Source organism: Oncorhynchus keta, chromosome 16 (genome assembly GCF_023373465.1).
Source record: "Oncorhynchus keta strain PuntledgeMale-10-30-2019 chromosome 16, Oket_V2, whole genome shotgun sequence".
Taxonomy (NCBI): Eukaryota; Metazoa; Chordata; class Actinopteri; order Salmoniformes; family Salmonidae; genus Oncorhynchus; species Oncorhynchus keta.
Window position 1 is genome coordinate 755,924 of NC_068436.1, and position 21,451 is coordinate 777,374.

Here is a 21,451-nt window from a genome sequence, read left to right on the forward strand (position 1 = left end):
CAGGCTTGTTAACTCCCACAATTAAGGCATCATTTGCCAGGAGACAGTGCTGCTTCTGATGGCCATTGTTTTTGTGGACAAAAGGTCTCCAAAGCGACCCTCTGATCAGTGCGTATGACTGTGTGAGTATCGCGAGGGTGGCTTTGGTTATCGTGTAGCGCCACAACAAGGGGCACTTGTGTCACGAGGAGAGACAGGGTTGTGTGACATCTGAGAAGTACTAAAGATGAATCAGTTGATTTGACACGGTGGTAAGACAAAGAGGCAGTATGCATTCCATAACTCTGTGAAACCATTGAGAGATGCTCACAGGAACTGGGGGCATATAATGCATTTTGAGTAATTTCCCAAGACATTGCCTGAAGAATAGTATTATTCTGTCGGGGAAAAAGTTCAGATTAAAAGCCTTTTTGTTATAGACTATAATATCATTATATCTAAACACCAATCAATTATTCATATTTTGAGTAATGTTTTCCATCAAAAGAGCTTAGGTACAAAATGATTATTTAAAACAAATTTAGAATTACTATGGAAATAGTAGTTCTGTGGAAATAAAGATGAAAATCATGTCTTGTCAAATGGCAAATGATTACTTTAGATAACAAAACACAATATTTTCAGTTGCAGCAAAGTTGAGGGTCTAAATTAGTTCTGCAAACGAAACACATTGTGTGGTTGACTCAGCTACTGTAGTTGCAAAGTCAAACTTCAATACCTACAATAAGTTCACACAACATAATTTTTTAAAATTCAGCTTAAAGTGAACAAACTGCCTTGGCTAGTAAAGTATTCCATGTCAGCTCAACATGTTTTAGGCCAGCAAACTTAGACATTTAAACAGTTACATTTGTATTTATTTTACAGTGAAGCAAAACAATATAAGCGATTCAGAGAAACATTTCACATTTTTAGGAATGATCTGTGTTTGTTGGGGCATCATCCCTTTACCAATGAGTTGAACTTGTGTGTGAACAGTGTTGGGGAAAGTACCCAATTGTCATACTTGAGTAAAAGTAAAGATAACTTAAAAGAAAATGACTCAAGTAAAAGTCTCCCAGTAAAATACTACTTGAGTAAAAGCCTAAAAGTATTTGGTTTAAATGTACTTAAGTATCAAAAGTAAATGTAATCGCTAAAATATACTTAAGTATCAAAAGTATAAATCATTTCAAATTCCTTCAACACTCAGACATAATTTACCAACGAAGCATTAGTGCTTAGTGAGTCTGCCAGATCAGAGGCAGTAGGGATGACCACAGATTTTCTCTTCACGTGTGTGAATTAGACAATTTTCCTGTCCTGCTAAGCATTCAAAATGTAACTAGTACTTTTGGGTGTCAGGGACAATGTAAGGAGTAAAAAGTACATTATTTCTTTAGGAATGTAGTGGAGTAAAATAAAAAGTAATCAAAAATACAAATAGTAAAGTAAAGTACAGATACCCCAAAAAACAACTTAAGTAGTACTTTAAAGTATTTTTACTTAAGTACTTTACACCACTGTGTGTGAATATATGTTCATGTATATTCACATACAGTATATACTGTACGTTGATATAATGATCATATTGTTTTTGTGATAATTAACATGATTTAAGAGAAAGACAAGTGATGCGTCACAAATAGCATCCTATTTTCTTACATAGTGTACTACTTTGCTCAAAAGTAGTGCAGATTGTAGGGAATAGGGTGCCATTTGCGAAACAGGCAGAATGTACCTCTTTAGAAGCTGGTAGAAGGTCTCTTGACTGAGACGTTTGGTGTTCTTCTCATCCAGCTTCTCAAAGACTCGCTCTGCTGCCTGGTAGTGGTTCTTCACCAGGGCCTTGATGATCTGGAACAGCTATTGAAAAGAGACAGATGTGCCACATCTGACATTTACACCATGCACTCTTAAAATTCACAATGGAATTCTATGGATATCAATAGTGTCAACTTATGAATCTGGCAAAACATATGACATCTACAGAACTACCCATCCCGGATCCGGGAGAATTGTCATCAACTAGACTAATTAGCATAGCGCAACGGTCAAAACATATTACTAGAAAATATTCACAAGTGAAATATAGTTAAACACAGCTTAGGCTTTTGTTAATTAATCACCCTGTCATCTCAGATTTTGAAATTATGCTTTTATCGAAATTAAGTTTATCGATAGCCTAGCATAGCAGTATGTCCAGCTAGCAGCAGGAAGCTTGGTCACGAAAATCAGAAAAGCAATCAAATTAACCGTTTACCCTTGATGATCTTCGAATGTTTTCACTGACGAGACTCCCAGTTAGACAGCAAATGTTCCTTTTGATCCATAAAGATTATTTTTATACCCAAAATACCTCCGTTTGTTTGTCACGTTATGTTCAGAAATCCACCGGAAATAGCAGTCATGACAACGGCGAAAAAAATTACAAATTATATTCATAATATCGACAGAAACATGGAAAATGTTTTTTATAATCAATCCTCAAGGTGTTTTTCAAATATCTATTCGATAATATATCAACCGGGACAATTGGCTTTTCAGTATGAGTGAGAGGAAAGATGATTACCTCTGTCTTTTACGCAAGAATCACTCTGAGAGCCCTCAGCTGGCCACTTACGCAATGTAGTCGTTTATGCTCATTCTTCAACATAAAGGTGTGAAACTATGTCACGTAGAAAAAGGAATCTGGTTAATATCCCTTTCAGTGGCCAATAGGGGTGTATAGGAACACAACGGCTTCAAAACATGAGTCACTTCCTGATTGGATTTTTCTTAGGCTTTCGCCTGCAATATCAGTTCTGTTATACTCACAGACAATATTTTGACAGTTTTGGAAACTTTAGAGTGTTTTCTATCCTAAGCTGTCAATTATATGCATATTCAAGCATCTGGTCCTGAGAAATAGGCGGTTTACTTTGGGAACGTTATTTTTCCAAAAATAAAAATAGTGCCCCCTAGTTTCAAGAGGCAACAACTCATTTTATTATTACTACTATTATTACTACTACTACTACTATTAATAATAATACAACAACAAAAAAACAGTTCCAAAAGGGTTCCTCGGCTGTCCCCATAGGAGAACCCTTTTGGGTTCCACGTAAAACCCTCTGTGGAAAGGGTCCGACATGGAACCCATCAGGGTTCTACCTGGAACCAAAAAGTGTTCTTTAAAGGCTTCTCCTACGGGGACAGCCAAAGAACCCATTTAGGTTCGAGATAGACCCTTTTTTTCTTAGATTGTAGTACAGCTACTACTACTACTACCTTTAATGCTGATAATAATAATAATAATACATAACGTAATGTCACGTTCTGACCATAGTTCTTTTGTGTTTTCTTTGTTTTAGTGTTGGTCAGGACGTGAGCTGAGTGGGTATTCTATGTTGTGTGTCTAGTTTTCTCGTTTCTATGTTTGGCCTGATATGGTTCTCAATCAGAGGCAGGTGTTAGTCGTTGTCTCTGATTGATAACCATATATAGGTAGCCTGTTTTGTGTTGGGTTTTGTGGGTGGTTGTCTTCTGTCTTCATGTGTCTACACCAGACAGAACTGTTTCGGTTTTTTCACATTAGATGTTTTGTATTTTGTAGTGTTCGCGTTTATCGTCGTTATTAAACATGATGAACACTAACCACGCTGCTCTTTGGTCCTCGCCTTCGTCCACAGAAGAAAGCCGTTACACATAAGCTCTTATTTTGACTCTGCAAGTAGGAAAGCTGCTCAAGCAGGCAGAAATACAGCTGGAATGACACTTTATATGAGGGAAAATCATTAATGGCAAAACGATCAGATACACATGAAATGACCCCGGGAATCGATAGTACATCGCTCAGAGTTGCACAAATATGACACAACATTCAAAATGGGTGAATCTTTCCTTTAAAAGTCCAGAATGTAGCTTTGTGGGTGAACTGACCAAATTCATATAGAAATGTGTGTTACAGATCTGTCATTGTCATTGAAGGCAAGTCTGAAGAACATTATTTCTATGCTTCCAGTTCCGGTTTTGCGTCTTTTTACTTTCTGAGTGAAAATGCTTTCGCTCAGATTTTTCTTTAGCATGACTTTTAAAAAAACGTAAGCTATGCAACATTGACATTATGTTTGTGCAGTAGGCCATAGGCCCAATACATTATCACTGCATATTAGCTATGCTTGAATCTTTTTTGTACTGGACTGATGGCCTGCATCTGATGGTCAGTCTGAGGGGAGGGAGTGAGTAGCAGTGAGGCTGCCTCTCACCCAAGTGACCCGACTCACAGTCCCTCCCTCCTCTGAGAAAAGGGGACACGGTCTTCCAGTTGATGGCAAACTCATGTCGCACTGCATTATTTCTGCCTCATTGCCCAATTCCTGTTGTTATTCCTATGACCAAAGAAAGTGAAATATTCCTTGATATTAAAAAAGACACAAGTGTATAACAGTAACAATGCAAGCTTATCGGAACACTTTGTTATACTCCTTCTTTGCAGCTGCTGTGCTGGTTGTAGCGTGAGTGGAAGTAGGGAGAATGCGCATTTTATGGATTATAAAAGTGTTGAACAAAGTGTTGCCAGTGCTAAATAACTACCTAAACATGACATTTAAAAAAAAGTCTCTCTCAGGTCAAAAGTTTAGAAATCTCACAGTATAAACTTTGCTCTGCGTTCAATGCTTCTTTTTACAGTCTATGGCTCGAGGAAACTGTGCAGACATGTTCATTTGAACTATCTGATTTGCCAGTGGTAGGCCTATAGGTGCACTTGATTTGTTCTCTGGGCCTGCCGGGTAGGCGGAGTCCTACCTTCAGACACATGAAATGGTTGAAAAAGCCTTCCCGGCAGGCTAGGACAGCTGAATCAAGTGCACCTTTCAATTAATAGCGCAAAACAAAAAATTAAAACATTGGAATGCTAGGCTTTATCTTTGTATTTTTTACAGAAAGGATCGACAGGTTGGTGACCACTGCTCTACACTATTCAGGTAACTGCCAAAATAATGAACACTTTTGTAAATGAGGAATACAAAGTATATTGAAAACCAGTGTGGTTTGAGTAAATTAAGCAATTAACATTTCATCATTCTTAGGGCCATCTATAAAAATGCTGGGCATGCCATTATTTTGGCTACCATGGCTATGCCCCTGTGGGATGACAATGCCCCTGTCCACGAGTGGTCACTGAATGGTTTGATGAGCATGAAAATTATGTAAACCCTATACCATGGCCATCTCAGACACCAGGGCCCAGAGTCACAAAATCTTCTTAAGAAGCAATTTCTTCTTAACTGCCATTGTTTTCTTAATTATAGACTTAAGAAGAAATTTAAGCAAAGTTGCTATTCCTCGAAAAGGTTATTGGACATTTTCTTGCGCTATTTCTTATGTTTATCCTTAAGCATAAAGTTAAGAAGAAATTTGAATCTTGAAAATAAAGTTGTATATGTTGTTAATTCCAAGATAGCTAAACCCTTGTCTTAAACTCAGGGCAGTGAGACAAAAAGCACATGAAAGTAATTGAACATGTTTAGTTCACTCACAAACCCCATCTGAAAGTTACTTTAAACCCAAGAACATGTTTTAGAATGATAATCCCAGTAAGAAATATGCTAACATGATTGCCATTGCAAGCTAGATACCAAAAACCGTTGCCTAGCAACAAACATCTTAAGAGGCCTGTATGAAGATATTTGAGAAGCTCGGAAGAAAATCATTAAATCTTACGATATTGTTGAGGAATTGCACTAACAAACTATTTTATGAACTTCTTATTTTTATCTAAAGAACATTCTTAAGTTTTTGCATAAGAAGTGTTCCGTGAATCTGGGCCCAGGTCGTCAAAATCAATGGCACTCCATCGATATAAAGTTGTTTTTGACAAAAATGTATCAGTTTGTCACTTTCACAAGGTTGGAGTAATAACATGTTCAACTACCTAAGAGATTGGCTTGAATCTAGGTTGGACCTTTTAGATTTTGAGCAAAATAACTAGGGAAGAATTTTTCACTTCACTCATTGAGTTTAAGACAAGGGTTTAGCTATCTTGGAATTAAGAACAAATTGAAAAACGTTATTTTCAAGAATCTAAGGCGAACATAAGAGATAGCCCAAGAATATTTCCAATAACTTTTTTGAGGTATAGCAACTTTGCTTAACTTTCTTTTGAAGTCTACAGTTAAGGACAAAATGGCAGTTAAGAAGAAATTTCTTCTTAAGAAGGTTTTGTGAATCTGGACCCAGATCTCTACACAATTGAACCATTATGGGAGATTCTGGAGCAGAGCTTGAGACAGCATTTTCTACCACCATCAACAAAACACCAAATTATGGAATTTCTTATGGAAGAATGGTGTTGCGTTCCTCCAATAGAGTTCCAGAATCTATCCCAAAGTGTATTGAATCTGTTCTGGTAGCTCGTAGTGGCCCAACACCCTATTAAGACGCTTTATGTTGGTGTTTCCTTTATCTTGGTAGTTACCTGTACATTGTTTTGTCACAAACTGAAATTAGACGAAGATGATAGAACATTAGGAACTAGATAATGGCGGATATATGCAAAACATGCAAAACATAATAAGATATGAGGAAAAGTCAATATACCTGTTCCACACTCCGTCCCTGTCCCAGAGTCCCACTCTCCTCATTCTCGAGTTGCACGTTTAGCCCCTCCTGTTCTTCGTTTGTACGCCCCAAATTCCCCGCAGGACTTGCCTCGAAAAGGCTGGGAACTCCTCTCCTGGAATTCAATTAACAGAGAGATTATTTCAGTCTCAATTGCACTGTTTTGTGCTCTGGGAGATTTTTCTCACTTGAAAAGGTCGCTTGAAGAATGTCTTAAAGGGCAGGATAATGTAGCAGTGCAGTGAGTCTCTTAATAAAAGCAGGGGTTGCTTTGTGTCAGGGCCCCCAAGCCTGCACCTTTTCTACACATATGCTTCAGTGGCCCAACGAGGCACATACGCAAAGCGACAACACGAATCAGGGACGAAGACATGAAACGCTTTGAGGCAGCCTGAAAGGACGTGTGATGTGGTCAAACAGTTTGAGTGCACCTGACAAACTTGACATGCCAGTCAACCCTGTAAAGGAGCCAAAAGAAAGGGCAGACAAAAACCACTGGTCCTAATTTGCTCCCTGTCCGCTTGGCTGGACTCATAAGGGGCTGGGCTGGTGTGTCCTCCCAGCCACCCCTGCCGCCCTGCTTTTGTCTGGAGAAATGGCCCAGCCACTCCTCTGCCTTTGGCTCCTTTGGCTGTGGGCCGGGGCCAGTGTCAGAGCCAGTGTTGGGGACGACTGTAGGTTTTAAGAGGTCACAATCAGGAGACCAATCGAGACAAAACCAATCAGGCGTAAAAAACAAAGCTGAAATATGAGCTGACAGGGTAGTTGGGTTGAGGACTTTATCACAAGTAACTGAATGATTTGAATCAATAACCTGTGTGTGTGTGTGTGTGTTTATTGTGTAAAGTGTGGTGAGGGGGGACATTCTTTACACCAACATGGGGCTGTAGGTGACACTCCCACTGAACTACAGGTCTGAAGCAGAGGCTAGATATTTACAAAAGCCAATCCCCTATTTCATTCTACCAGATCAGGGTTGAAATGAATTGGTATTCTTTAAAATAATTTAGGCACACTTGATTTAATTTTATCAATAGAAAAGTCCCGAAAGTGCAAACCCAGTGCACCGGCTAGGCCAAATCAAGCACACCTATAGTGTTTGCCAGACTATTTCAACCCAGATCTGCATTCCACTCACACTATGGCTCCACACAACTACAGACCTATCCAGGCTAGCACATAACAATCTGAAAACCATATATTTCTTAGAGCTTGGTGAGAATTCACAGAACATTAAGAAACAACACTCTGCTGTGAGAATTTTGGTACTTCAGCGCAACATTTCAGCGCCCTGCTGCTCATGCCAGGAATATAGTATATGTATATATAGTATATATATATATTATTTCGAATTCTGTAAAGTAATGACAAGCCACCGGGGTCTGACAACTTGGATGGAAAATTACTGAGGATAATAGCGGACGATATTGCCACTGCTGCTTGCCATATCTTCAATATATGCCTACTGGAAAGTGTGTGCCCTCTGGCCTGGAGGGAAGCAAAAGTTATTTGCCTACCTAAGAAGAGTAAAGCCCCCTTTACTTGCTCATAGCCCACCAATCAGCCTGTTACCAATCCTTAGTAAACTTTTTTTTTAAATTGTGTTTGACCAGATACAATGCTATTTTACAGTAAACAAATTGACAAGACTTTCAGCATGCTTATAGGGAAGGACATTCAACAAGCACAGCACTTACACACATTACTGAGGATTGGCTGAGAGAAATGGACGATAAAAAGATTGTTGGGGCTGTTTTTTTCGACTTCAGTGCGGCTTTTGACATTATCGATCATAGTCTGTTGCTGGAAAAACGTATATGTTATGACTTTACACCCCCTGCTATAATGTGGAGAAAGAGTTACCTGTCTAACAGAACACAGAGGGTGTTCTTTAATGGAAGATTTTTTTCAATCTTTATTTACAACATGCCACTGGCTTTGAATAAAGTGTGTCTATGTATGTGGATGACACTATACACGTCAGCTACTACATCGACTGAAATGTCTGCAACACTTAACAAAGAGCTGCAGTTAGTTTCAGAATGGGTGGCAAGGAATAAGTTAGTGATAAATATTTCAACAACTAAAAGTTATGTATTTGAGACAAATCGTTCACGAAACCCTAAACCTCAATAATGTGGAAATTGAGAAAGTTGAGGAGACTAAACTGCTTGGTGTAAGCCTGGATTGTAAACGATCATGGTCAAAACAAATTGATACAATAGTAGCTTGGATGGGGGGAAGTCTGTCCATAATAAAGCACTGCTCTGCATTCTCAACAGCACTTCTAACAAGGTAGGTCCTACAGGCCCTAGTTTTGTCGCAGCTGAACTACTGATCAGTCGTGTGGTCAGGTGACACAGAGGGACTTAGGAAAATTGCAATTTGCTCAGAACAGGGCAGCACAGATAGCCCCTGGATAAACACAGGGAGCTAACATTAATAATGTGCATGCCAATGTCACCTGGCTCAAAGTGGAGGAGAGATTGACTTCATCACTACTTGTATACATGAGAGGTATTGACATGTTAAAAACGTCTTAGGGCTGCAATTCCGTTAACGGGATCGATATGACAACAGCCAGTGAAAGTGCAGGGCACCAAATTCAAAACAACAGAAATCTCATAATTAAAATTCCTCAAGCATACAAGTATCTTATACCATTTTAAAGGTAATCGTGTTGTGTCCAAATAGGCTTTACAGCGAAAGCACCACAAACGATTATGTTAGGTCAGAGCCAAGCCACAGAAAAACACAGCCATTTTTTCCAGCCAAAGAGAGGAGTCACAAAAAGCACAAATAGAGATAAAATGAATCACTAACCTTTGATGATCTTCATCAGATGACACTCATAGGACTTCATGTTACACTATACATGTATGTTTTGTTTGGTAAAGTTCATATTTATATAAAAAAAAAATCTCAGTATACATTGGGCGCGTTGTGTTCAGTAGTTCCAAAAACATCCGGTGATTTTGCAGAGAGCCACATCATTTTACAGAAATACTCATCATAAATGTTGATGAAAATACAAGTGTTATACATGGAATTAAAAATATACTTCTCCTTAATGCAACCGCTGTATCAGATTTCAAAAAAACTTTATCGAAAAAGCAAACCATGCTATAATCTGAGAACAGCGCTCAGAGAACAAATACATATATCCGCCATGTTGGAGTCAACAGAAGACAGAAATAACATTATAAATATTCACTTACCTTTGATGATCTTCATCAGAATGCACTCCCAGGAAACCCAGGTCCACAATAAATGTTGATTTGTTCGATAACGTTATGTCCAAATAGCTACTTTTGTTAGTGTGTTTGGTAAACAAATCAATACTCACGAAGTTGCAGACGAAATGTCAAAATGTTCGTTTACAGACCGTAGAAACTTGTCAAACGATGTATGGAATCAATCTTTAGGATGTTTTTAACATAAATCTTCAATAATATTCCAACCGGAGAATTCCTTTGTCTTCTGAAAAGCAAAGGAACGGGAGATACCTCTCGTGTGAAATGCGCGTGACTGCTGGCAGACCTCTGACTCATTTCCCTCTCATTCCCCACTTCACAGTAGAAGCCTCAAACAAGTTTCTAAAGACGGTTGGCATCTAGCGGAAGCCTTAGGAAGTGCAAGATGACCAATATCCCACTGTAACTGAGTTGAAAATCGACCAACCTCAGATTTCCCACTTCCTGGTTGGATTTTTTCTCAGATTTTTGCCTGCCATTTAAGTTCTGTTTTACTCACAGACATCATTCAAACAGTTTTAGAAACTTCAGAGTGTTTTCCAATACTAATAATAATATGCATATAGTAGGAACTGGGACTGAGGAGCAGGCAGTTTACTCTGGGCACCTTTTCATCCAAGCTACTCAATACTGCCCCTGCAGCCATAAGAAGTTAAACGCACTAAGCTGTCTGTTTGAATTACTGGCATTCAACTCGGACACCCATGCATACCCCACAAGACATGCCACCAGAGGTATCTTCACAAGTCCAGAACAGACCATGGGAGGCGCACAATACTACATAGAGCCATGACTACATGGAACTCTATTCAACATCAAGTAATTCATGCAAGCAGTAATATTAGATTTTTAAAAAACATTTTGTTCATTTTCTTTGAAAAAAAGAGCCAATTTAAAAGCATTCTCTAGTGTGGTTGTAAGAGTAATGTGTTGTGTGCGGTCCAGGATAGGGAAGGATGAGGGACTGAGGGAGGGAGAGGTGTGGAGAGTGTGAACGGAAAAGGCTGAGGGGGTTAGGTAACCTTATAACCCCACGGTGGCCATCACAGTGGGGCATCCAGGTCAGACACCAGGGCACAAACAACAGCACAGCAGGACCAGGCAAGAACACAAGTCAGCACAGACACGCATGCAGGAACACACACACCCGGGTCTCCTGCCGTCACAATACTGTGATAGCCCGCAGAACTAAAGCCTAGACATTATGCTGGTAAGCCAACACAAGTCTTAAGGCGTCAGGTCACTCATCAAGTGTGTTTCTGAAGCATCTCTTTTACATAAACACTCGCAATAAACACTCTATTTAGCCATTTCCACATTTTTCCTACATCTTTTGCACCATTAAACTACGTTCTCTGGTTGATCTGAACAATATGCAAAGGATCTCTCTGTCTGTCTGTCTGTCTGTCTGTCTGTCTGTCTGTCTGTCTGTCTGTCTGTCTGTCTGTCTGTCTGTCTGTCTGTCTGTCTGTCTGTCTGCCTGTCTGCCTGTCTGTCTGTCTGTTTGCTTTTCCTAGGGTATCTAACAAGGCTTTTCATAAATTAGAACACCAAGTCCACAAAACAAGTCTGCTTTCTGTCTATGTAACAAAAAGTGTATTTTTGGGGGGGCAAAACAAACAAGGGCTTGAGAGGCCATTATTGGAGGGCATCTGAGAGGGCAGTGCTGGGTTGGCAGTGCCCTCTGCCAAGTTACTTTGTCCTTTCTAGCTCAGTTGGCAGAGCATGGCGCTGGTAACGCCAAGGTAGTGGGTATGATTCCTGGGACCACCCATACGTCAAATGTATGCACGCACGACTGTAAGTTGCTTTGGATAAAAGCATCTGTAAAATGGCATATATTATTGTTAGTAGTCTCAAGGGAGTGTGCTTTTTGGGACACAACCACTCTTGTACAACCCAGCCCAGCATGGGGTGACCATTTCCATGGCACAGGGGTCATTGTGATGTCAGAGGCTGGGCCCTGGGTTATTATTTGGGGTCAGAGGGGTTCAGAGGAGACGGTGTCACATGTAGCAGGGAAAGAAACCCACTACGGCTACAACTGAAACCCTCAGAGAGCCCAGCCAACAATAATACCACAAGTACGACCAATAACATGTTAAAAAACAAGCAAAAAAAAAGATGTATATACAATATTGTATAGCAAGTCCCTTTCATTTACACAAGAAATCTATATAAACAAATAAATTTGAATGAAGGCCAAATAAATACTCACTCATTTAAGTAAATACATTTGATGGCCTTCTATTGGAGCACAAGTGGAGGACAATAGGGTCCAACAATCTTCGAGGTAAAACATATTATACTTTCACTTTTTGAACAATGAAAGATAGAAGACTTAGGAAACTGCTTTTTACTGCAAGTAAAAAGACTGCATTATGAGTGCTACTAGGAATCCTGGCTCCATGTACTGTGAGAAACCAAGTCTGAGAGTTCTTTAGGGGCAAACATGCTTGATCAAAATTGACTTGCATACATCGTTTGTGAGTTATATGTATGTTTGTGTGTTTGTAAGCATGACAATCTTATGGTCTGATAAAACCAAGATAGAAACTCTTTGGCCTGAATGCCAAGCGTCACGTCTGGAGGAAACCTGGCACCATCCCTAAGGTGAGGCATGGTGGTGGTAGCATCATGCTGTAGGGATGTTTTTCAGTGGCAGGGACTGGGAGACTAGTCGGCATCGAGGGAAAGATGAATGGAGCAAAGCGCTCAGGACCTCAGACTGGGGAGAAGGTTCACCTTCCAACGGGACAACGACCCTAAGCACACAGCCAAGACACCGCAGGAGTGGCTTCGGGACAAGTCTCTGAATGTCCTTGAGTAGCCTAGCCAGAGCCCGGACTTGAACCTAATCGAACATCTCTGGAGAGACCTGAAAATAGCTTTGCAGCGACTCTCTCCATTCAACCTGACAGAGCTTGAGAGAATCTGCAGAGAAGAATGGGAGAAACAGGTGTGCCGAGCTTTTAGCGTTATACCCAAGAAGACTCAAGGCTGTAGTTGCTGCCAAAGATGCTTCAACAAAGTACTGGGTAAAGGGTCTAAATATTACATTTGCAAACATTTGGAGAAAAAAAATATGTTTTTGCTTTGTCAATATGGGGTATTGTGTGTAGATTGATGAGGGAAAAATCTATTTAATCAATTTTAGAATAAAGCTGTAATGCAACAAGGTGGACATATTTTGAAAAAGTGAATACCCTCAAAGGAAAAAAGCTGAATCTTTAGCTACGTACATATACAGTACGTATACAAAGCTGAAAGAAATGACTGAGACACTGACATTCTTGCTGCTCCCTCTGCACTGTGGTAAATAACGTCGAACTGAAAAACAGAGTGAGAGAGAGATAAAGAGAATTCTCCATCGTTTGCCGAGACAAGACACCCAGAGATAACTTGGTGAATGGTCCTCTTATTCCCTTTCTCTATCCCATCCCAGGGTAAAAGAGTAGAGATGGAGGGATAAAAAAGAGCCTAACTAGATGCACATTTTACATTGAAAACTGTATTGTTCGCCTCCTAATCTGGCCCACCATCTGAGAGGAGTGCCGTGCGTGTCGAAGAAGGGAGGCCTGAATGGGAGGACGAGAGCCAGGAGCGCTGGGACAGGGGACTGGGGGCGAAGGGGAGTAACTGGGGGGAGGACGGGGAGGGTGGCGAGGCTTTGGCTTTACGGAGGGGATCAGGGTGGGTGGAAGTTCAGAATGGATGTTTCTTTTTCTCCAAAAAGGGGGGAACTTTGTATTTGACTGTTGTTTGTATCTGTCTTTCAGGGGGCCTGATCCCCGCCAGGCCGTCCAGGACGTACTGGGAGATGCCCTGTGTGTGTAAGAGAGTGTGAGAGAGTGTGTGAGAGAGTGTGAAGAGAGAGAGAGAGAGAGAGAGAGAGAGAGAGAGAGAGAGAGAGAGAGAGAGAGGGAGAGGAGAGAGAGAGAGAGAGAGAGAGAGAGAGAGAGAGAGAGAGGGAGAGAGAGAGAGAGAGAGAGAGAGAGAGAGAGAGAGAGAGAGAGAGAGAGAGAGTTTGGATCTGCCCCTCTCCTTCCCTACAGCTGCAGGCTCAGAGGATTAGGCGTCATCCACAAGGCAACATTACAACAAGTAGCCTTTGAACAAAAGTCATGGATACTATTAATGAGATGGTAATCCTTAATGGAGCTACCTCCCAGTAGTGATTATACTCACATGGGAAGAATGTCCGAAAGTCCTGGACGCAACTCCCTCAACAACACTGTGGCCATTGTTATTGTTACCATAGGCCCTGGTCCGAGGCCTAAAACCAAGTTGTACTGCTATTGCCCCAACCATCAATACATGTATGCATGCACACACACACACACATGCGTATATGCACACGCTCGCTCGCTCCTACACACACACTCGCACGCACACCTCTGCCTCCTTGCTCTCCACAGCACCCTTCCCTCCACCCCTATCACCCTATGAATAAAAAATGAAAACCCCAAAAATGGACAGAGAGAAAAAGGGATGGGGGAAGGCGGGGGGGGGTGTCCTGGCGTGGATTTCTCCCCCTGTGGTTCCCACACACGGATCTGAGCTGGAGCCGAACGTTTTCCTGTTCCCTCCCTCTCCCCTCCTCTCCTCCTTACCAGGAAGACCACACAAACACTGGATGATTTAATCGGAGCCTGTTTAAGCAGTTATGGCCGCCACCTCAGAGACGGAGGATAAGGATGACATCTTTTTTGTTTTGGCCGCATCTTTCTTGGGGGGATTCCAGGAGTCAGAGTGTGGCCTCTGTATGCCTGAGTAAATGCCTCCACCCGTTCAACGGGCCTATGTCACATCAGCGGTGTTTAACCCCTCCAAAACCTTTGAGTCCTTTAAATCCCAATTATTCCTTCACACACTCTTATGGGCTCTCATTAACCCAATCACTGTTGAAACTGATCTAAGTGTGGACAATTCTAAAGCATTCATTTTTCAGTAAATACGACAGATAGCAAGCAACCTTTTGTCAAAAAAGTGTCACCCAAAGTTGTACCTTTGCAGGCCAAATTCATGCTTCATGCAAAATTCATGCCAAAATCATGCTTTTAATCATGCTTTCAAAATGTCTTGATGGCGACATCCTAAAGACTCTGTCAGGTGCGCTAGTACAGTGTCAGTGACTATGTGTGCACATCATGGTTCACCAGCATCCCCGAACATCTAAAGAATAAACTACAGACCAGTCAAAACAAGCGTGTTTTGTTTCAGCAATATGAGGTAGATATAAAGTAAGAAAGTAAACAGCATAGTGGGTACATTTCTGCAAAAACTACGAGCGTTGAAGTGCGAGGCTGAACTCTTCCGCTGTTTTGGTCCCCTGGCCACCACTCTGTACACAGTGTGAAGTTAGCATGTGCACATGCGCAGTGACTGTGTTAGAGTGAAGTGTTACGTCATTTTGCTACCTTTAAACTCGCTCTATGTACTAATCTGGAGGTTGAGCAATTTAATCTGCTCGGCTGGAAATCGGTAGAGTAAAGGGTTGTATTAATTTAACTTGGTCTGGTCCAAATCATTATTACCGACACAGCTCCCAGGTAGCCTACCTATCCAATGATTTTACTTTTATTATGAGATGTTCACCAAAAACTCTGATATTGACCGTTTCAAATGTAAGACTATCCGGTAAGAACACTTTTCTATATAGTGTTACTTTTGAGTGGAACAAACTACTACAACAACTTAAAGCTATACCAACCTGATAAAAATATATATATATATATATGCCAAAAGCTGGCTGATGACTGAAGCCATGTTCATGTCTGCATCTATAATGTATCAATTCCTGTATCTATGTAATGTGTTTTGCCATGCACTTTAAGGGACCACAATGGAAATAAGTAATAGATTGTGTGATTCCCATGTTTCAAAAATGTATGGACTGTGTGTATGTATATATTTTTTTACTGTCAAATAAAATCCATCAATACATCAACCTTTAAATAATAATACAATTATGATCAGATTATATTAGTGAATCAGAGTTGCCGCTTGTTGTCTGATGTATTAGTGAATCAGAGTTGTCTGATGTTGATGTACATTTTGGGGGATAGGGTAAAGTTGTCCTTAGAGTAGACGCTGATCTTGGGAGAGTTTTGAATTCACAACACTATTGGTTACGGTTAGGATTGGGGGATGGAGGCTGATCCTTTATCTGCACCTAGGGGAATCTTGTCTCATGCTGGTTGATATGTTATCTGCTTTCCATCCAAAACATGTCACTCAGGACCAAAAAGGATGGCCTTCGCAAGTGTATGTAATACCAAAGTAGAAACACAACAGGCACACTGATTGGCTGGCGTATATTGAACTACACTGTTGTGGTTGTCTCAGTTGTTGTTTGAGATTGATTAGGTTTGTACTCGATACCATAGGGAAATGAGAACATGAGTTGTTTGGAGTAGTTGTCTGAACATAAGTTAAGTTTGTTAATTATTCTCACTGTGTTTGTGTCACAAACCAAGTTTTGGATATGGTATGTAATTAGCAGACGTTAATTCCAAAACAATTTATCCAACATTTCAAACATTCAGCCGCCTCTGGAGCAGGCCTCTGTATGGACAGCCCAGGGCCCTGCCTGACTGATATGTCAAAGTTGAGGACAAACAGGAAGAAAAGGGAGTGAAAATACCACACAGGCACTGACACAGGGGATCAATCCGATTGAAATTATTTAGCTTTTTCTCCGGTTTGAATAAAAATGAGCGCGCTAGACAGTGGAGCAGTTTGATTAGGGAGATCCTAAGTCCCCCGGAGTCTCGGGTGGCTTTTCTCTCCTCCTTTGCTAGCATAAAAGTTCTCTTTCTCCCTTTTCAGGGCTCCCTTGGTACCCAGGCCTTTCCACACTGTTGGTATTACAAAATCCCCATTCAAAATAACCCTTGTCACCTGTCAACTAAGCCAGGCTGGTTTTCTAGGTCTTTATCCCATACACACACACACACACACACACACACACACACACACACACACACACACACACACACACACACACACACACACACACACACACACACACACACACACACACACACACACACACACACACACACACACACACACGTGCACACACACACACACACACACACACACACACACACACACACATGTGCACACACACACACACATTCATACACACACACAGAGACACAGACACATCCACAAATCCAAACCACACACACCCACCCACGCTCACACACTAAAACCACATGTCTGGGAGAAGTTACTATAGCAGTTTAAAATTCATTACCCTGTTCAATTTAAGAAACGTTTACACTGGGATGGCAACTTGGGGGTTCACGTGCATAAGATGCTGTCCTCTCACTCGCCCATCACGTTTAACCTTGTTGACCTATATATCTTCAACCCTAACTTTGTGTCAAGTGAATAGAAACAACTTGAGAATAAGTGAATAAATGATGAAAAATTATATATTTGAAAATAATAACATACTTAACTATTTGTGTAATATCAGGATTTAATCTATAGTAAAATTTAATCTGAATTTGATTGATATATATAGAGGTGGGATCTTAATTTGTTCACTCCTTTTTTTGCTGAGTATGTTTTGTGATTTACACAAATTCACTGAAAACCCACACTAACACATAGCTGTATAAACAGTATTGCACATTCATGTAGCCTATTTCGGCCAGCTAATAGCCTAGACACCAATCTAGGAACATTATGGACTAAACGTTCAAATCTGAAGGATTATTTGTCTGTGACAATATAGGTCAAATTAAGAAGAAGGAAAACACACTACCAAGTAGTTTGTGATTCTTCGAGCCTAAAACACATGGCAATGTAAAAATGCTGAATACTATGAATCCAAATCTACATTCAAGACATTACTTGGTGAAATAAAATACATGTTTTGACTGGCCTTCTGCAGTCTAAAAGGAATATTAAAAATGTCAAAAATCAAAACAAATAATTGAGTGTGGAATAGTATTCTGAAAGTTGTCAATGTCAGCAATGTTTCAGGATGCAAACAAAAGCAATGAGCTACAGCGGTGGGAATACATACAATGCTTTTTTAATTTGTACAAAATATGTTTAAACATATATATTTTAAAATTCTATATGATTATCCTTTGAATTAAAATGTTTCACAGGAATGTAAAATAAAAAACTGGCTCTGTTCCATATTCCATTATGAACCCCCCCCAAAGAACCAAGCAAGAAGAGCAATATTAGTTTATTTTGAGGTTTGAAAGGTTATGGAGGATGATTACATATACATATAAATGAACAGTACTGGACCATAAACCTCTCCATAAAACTTTACTGGCTACTATTGTACTTCATTTGACATTACTTTATGATCTTCTATGATTTTCCTAGGATTGATTCAAGACTGAGGATTTCTAAATGAGTGTGCAAGACCAATAACTAAAAGAGGATCTATGATAGTTAATTGTAGAGCCTTAACCCTTTACTTCACCATTTGGATATAATAGTGGTTTAGGGCAGTAGTTCTCAACTGGTTTTGCCTCAGGACCCAAATTGAACCAGGTTGTCTCAGTCACAATCCAATATTCGCAGCGTGATTTTTTTGTTGTTGCAAAAATGCAATCTGGAAACTTTGTTTAATCCTATATTGATAGTAAATGTACAAATGATATGACAAGGGAACAATAGTCCCACCTTTTCCATTGTCAATAATTACATTTTGCCCATATTCTCGATGAAGAATGTTAAGCTCACTGCTTTGAGACCACAAAATAGTTCAGAGAATAAATTATTTAAAATATAGGTTCAGTATCATTTATACACATTTTATACCTAGTCATTTAAGTTCCGACTGTAGTATGTGTACTCTTTTCACTCAGACACTCGCAACCCATTCAAAACCTCCAACAACCAAAATTTGGGTCCACCGGTTGAGAATCGCTTAAGGGGAAGCTTACACGTGCCGAAAACGGAGACAGAGCTAATTAACAACAAATAAAAATACATTTTAAAGCTGCATTCAGGGAGCAAAGTGGAGAGATTTCCCTGAAGAGAGAGAACGAGAAAGTAAAAGAGAGAGAGAGTGAAAGAGTGAGAAAGGGGAGAGAGAGAGAGAGAGAGAGAGAGAGAGAGAGAGAGAGAGAGAGAGAGAGAGAGAGAGAGAGAGAGAGAGAGAGAGAGAGAGAGAGAGAGAGAGAGAGAGAAAGGGGGAGGCAAGTTAACACCAGTGAAGGGATGGTAGAGTGGTCAAGGAGAGAAGGGGTGGGGGTGAGTCAGGGGGATTACCTTGTGTCGAAAGCGGCCATGAAGACTGGGTACTGGACATTTCCGTCCTTGTCCAGGGGCAGCCTGTCCAGCAGCTGGTCAAACTCAGGTTCCGCGACCTCCAGGCCAAATCTAGAGAGGGTGTGTGTGTATATGTGTGTCCAGAGGGGTTAACGGTGCAAGAAAAGGGTTTGAGGGGGGACAAAAGAGAGGCATTGGGTCAGAACAGAGGGTGGTCATCCGGCCCAGTCACTTAGCCATGGCCCACAATGCCCCTGAGCAGCCGCTGGTCATTAGCCCTCTGACAAGGCCCCCTCCTCGCCCCACACAGCCGGGTCAAGTGTCAATCAGCTCTCTCTCCAGCCATCACATTGAGATGGACACATCCTCTCTCAATCAGAGGATTAATGGTGCACAACGATGTCACACACAAATATATGCTCATACACTCACACGCAGGCAGACACACACATATATACACAGACAGACATGCAGTACACCTCAAACTAGTCAACCGGAGAAATACACATAGAGGCAAACTAACTTAGCACAGATTAATTTGACATTTTCAAAACAACATATCTGGATGGTTGAGGGTTATATAGACGAAGACACCTTCATCCAGTCTACATGAGGAGGACATATACTGTTTTTTCCCCATCGCTTTGGTGCTATTTTCACAAGTATGTTGTGAATTTTCAAAACTATTTACAAAACTCCAAATTGGTAACACTTGTAACGCAGAAAGTTTTATGTTCAAAACCTTATTGTGCATTAATCTTTGTTTGGAGACATCACAACCATTGATCCAAAATATAAGTTTACTGTGGAATACCATGAGATCCTCGATTGAATCACCTAAACACAAATAATGATATCTTCTCAATTTAGTTATTTCAACAACCCGGGTTAATCCAATAACAAGAAAATGAAAGAAACATGTTTCAAAATTGCCATTTGGATGTCATATGCTACAGTATTGTAAATTACAGTACGTTACACCGATTTCACATTTCCATCATTTTTATCCCATCAAAGGTGTGATCGTTGATGACATCTTTCACAATCATTTAAGCAAAAAATAAATGTGTTGTTCAGATATGATTACAACAGGTGTAATGTAATCAAATAAACAGATAAAACTAGAAATGGAAGTTTCAGTAGAAGTGTCGTGTGCTTGCTCATCTGGCTGAAATAATTAGTACTAATGATAGCGGAAGAAGTTTACATAGTGAGATAATTAAGCCTGTCTTTGAGATATCTTTCAGTAAAACCAATGCCTGTAAACGCTTAAAGGTTAAAAGGTATAGCCCAAAGGGCCATCCACACCAAGGATGATAACTATAACGAACTATAATGACAAATTATCCATAACTATAAACGTTGGCGAGCATCCACACCAGCAGACCTTTACCATTTATCGTTCTACAGTAGGCCTACACCTGTCAGTGAACTGTCACCTGTCAGTTAACGCATCCTACTGTACGCTGTAGGCCTATTAACCCTCTGTTGCTCTGCTGTTGTGTGTGAGTGAGTGAGTGAGTGAGTGAGTGAGTGAGTGAGTGAGTGAGTGAGTGAGTGAGTGCGAGCGTGCGAGCGAGCGTGCGTGCGTGTGTGTGTGTGCTCAAACACACATGCATGTGGAGGTCTGGGAAAGGAAGTGTGTCCTGAACTCAAGTGCCTGGCAAGGCAAGTGCCTGAACTCAATTTTATTCACTAATTGTAGTCTCACCTGTTCATCTCTAATGACCGGACATTTTGACGGGAATACCACAGGTGTAAAACACCCAAAATGTAATGAAAGTCATCTAAATGTATTTTGTGTGTTCAGATGCCCTGTGTGGACAAAGTCATGGAACCTTACGACAATCAGATTAAATTAACTACATTTTTCAGAGAGAAAACTTGTAAATCGGTGGCAACACAGACCATTCAGTGCTTCAGGTTATGTTCATTGTCATAGTGACAGCTGCAAATAATTATTCAATGTACATGTAATGATTTTTTTCTTAACTCAATAAATGTAGCAAATCAACAACAAACGCTGTTTAGCCATCTTTTACATTATGTCATCATGATTTCCATTTTTCTAATGATTGTCAATTCGTTTGGTTCTTCTTTTTCGCTGTGCTTTCTCCCTGTCTGTCCCCATTAATGCAATAATATAAATAATAATGCCATTTAGCAATGTTCTCCATCCCTGGTGAACCCACTACCCCCAAAGCGCCATGCTCTACCAACTCAGAAGGACCACACAATGTTCTCATCCCTTGCCATCCCTTGCCAAAGTGATCACACCAACGCTCCTTAACTTTCCCCGACAGTTCGTTTGGCCTAGGCCTATTTTACATTCAGCAAGCCTGCTTCTCGCCACGAAAAGG

General features: G+C 40.5%; 1 protein-coding gene across 1 annotated transcript in view; it reads right to left on the reverse strand.

Annotated features, from left to right (window-relative positions):
- The window catches only part of si:ch211-197n1.2 (EF-hand calcium-binding domain-containing protein 6), a 63,851-nt gene that overhangs the window by 9,525 nt on the left and 32,875 nt on the right, over positions 1–21,451 (reverse strand). The window contains exons 12-14 of the mRNA XM_052464375.1: positions 19,092–19,202; positions 6,562–6,697; positions 1,721–1,845 (exon numbers count right to left, since the gene is read on the reverse strand). Of these exons, the coding sequence (XP_052320335.1) occupies positions 1,721–1,845; positions 6,562–6,697; positions 19,092–19,202 (372 nt within the window). The remainder of the gene's footprint in view (positions 1–1,720; positions 1,846–6,561; positions 6,698–19,091; positions 19,203–21,451) is intronic.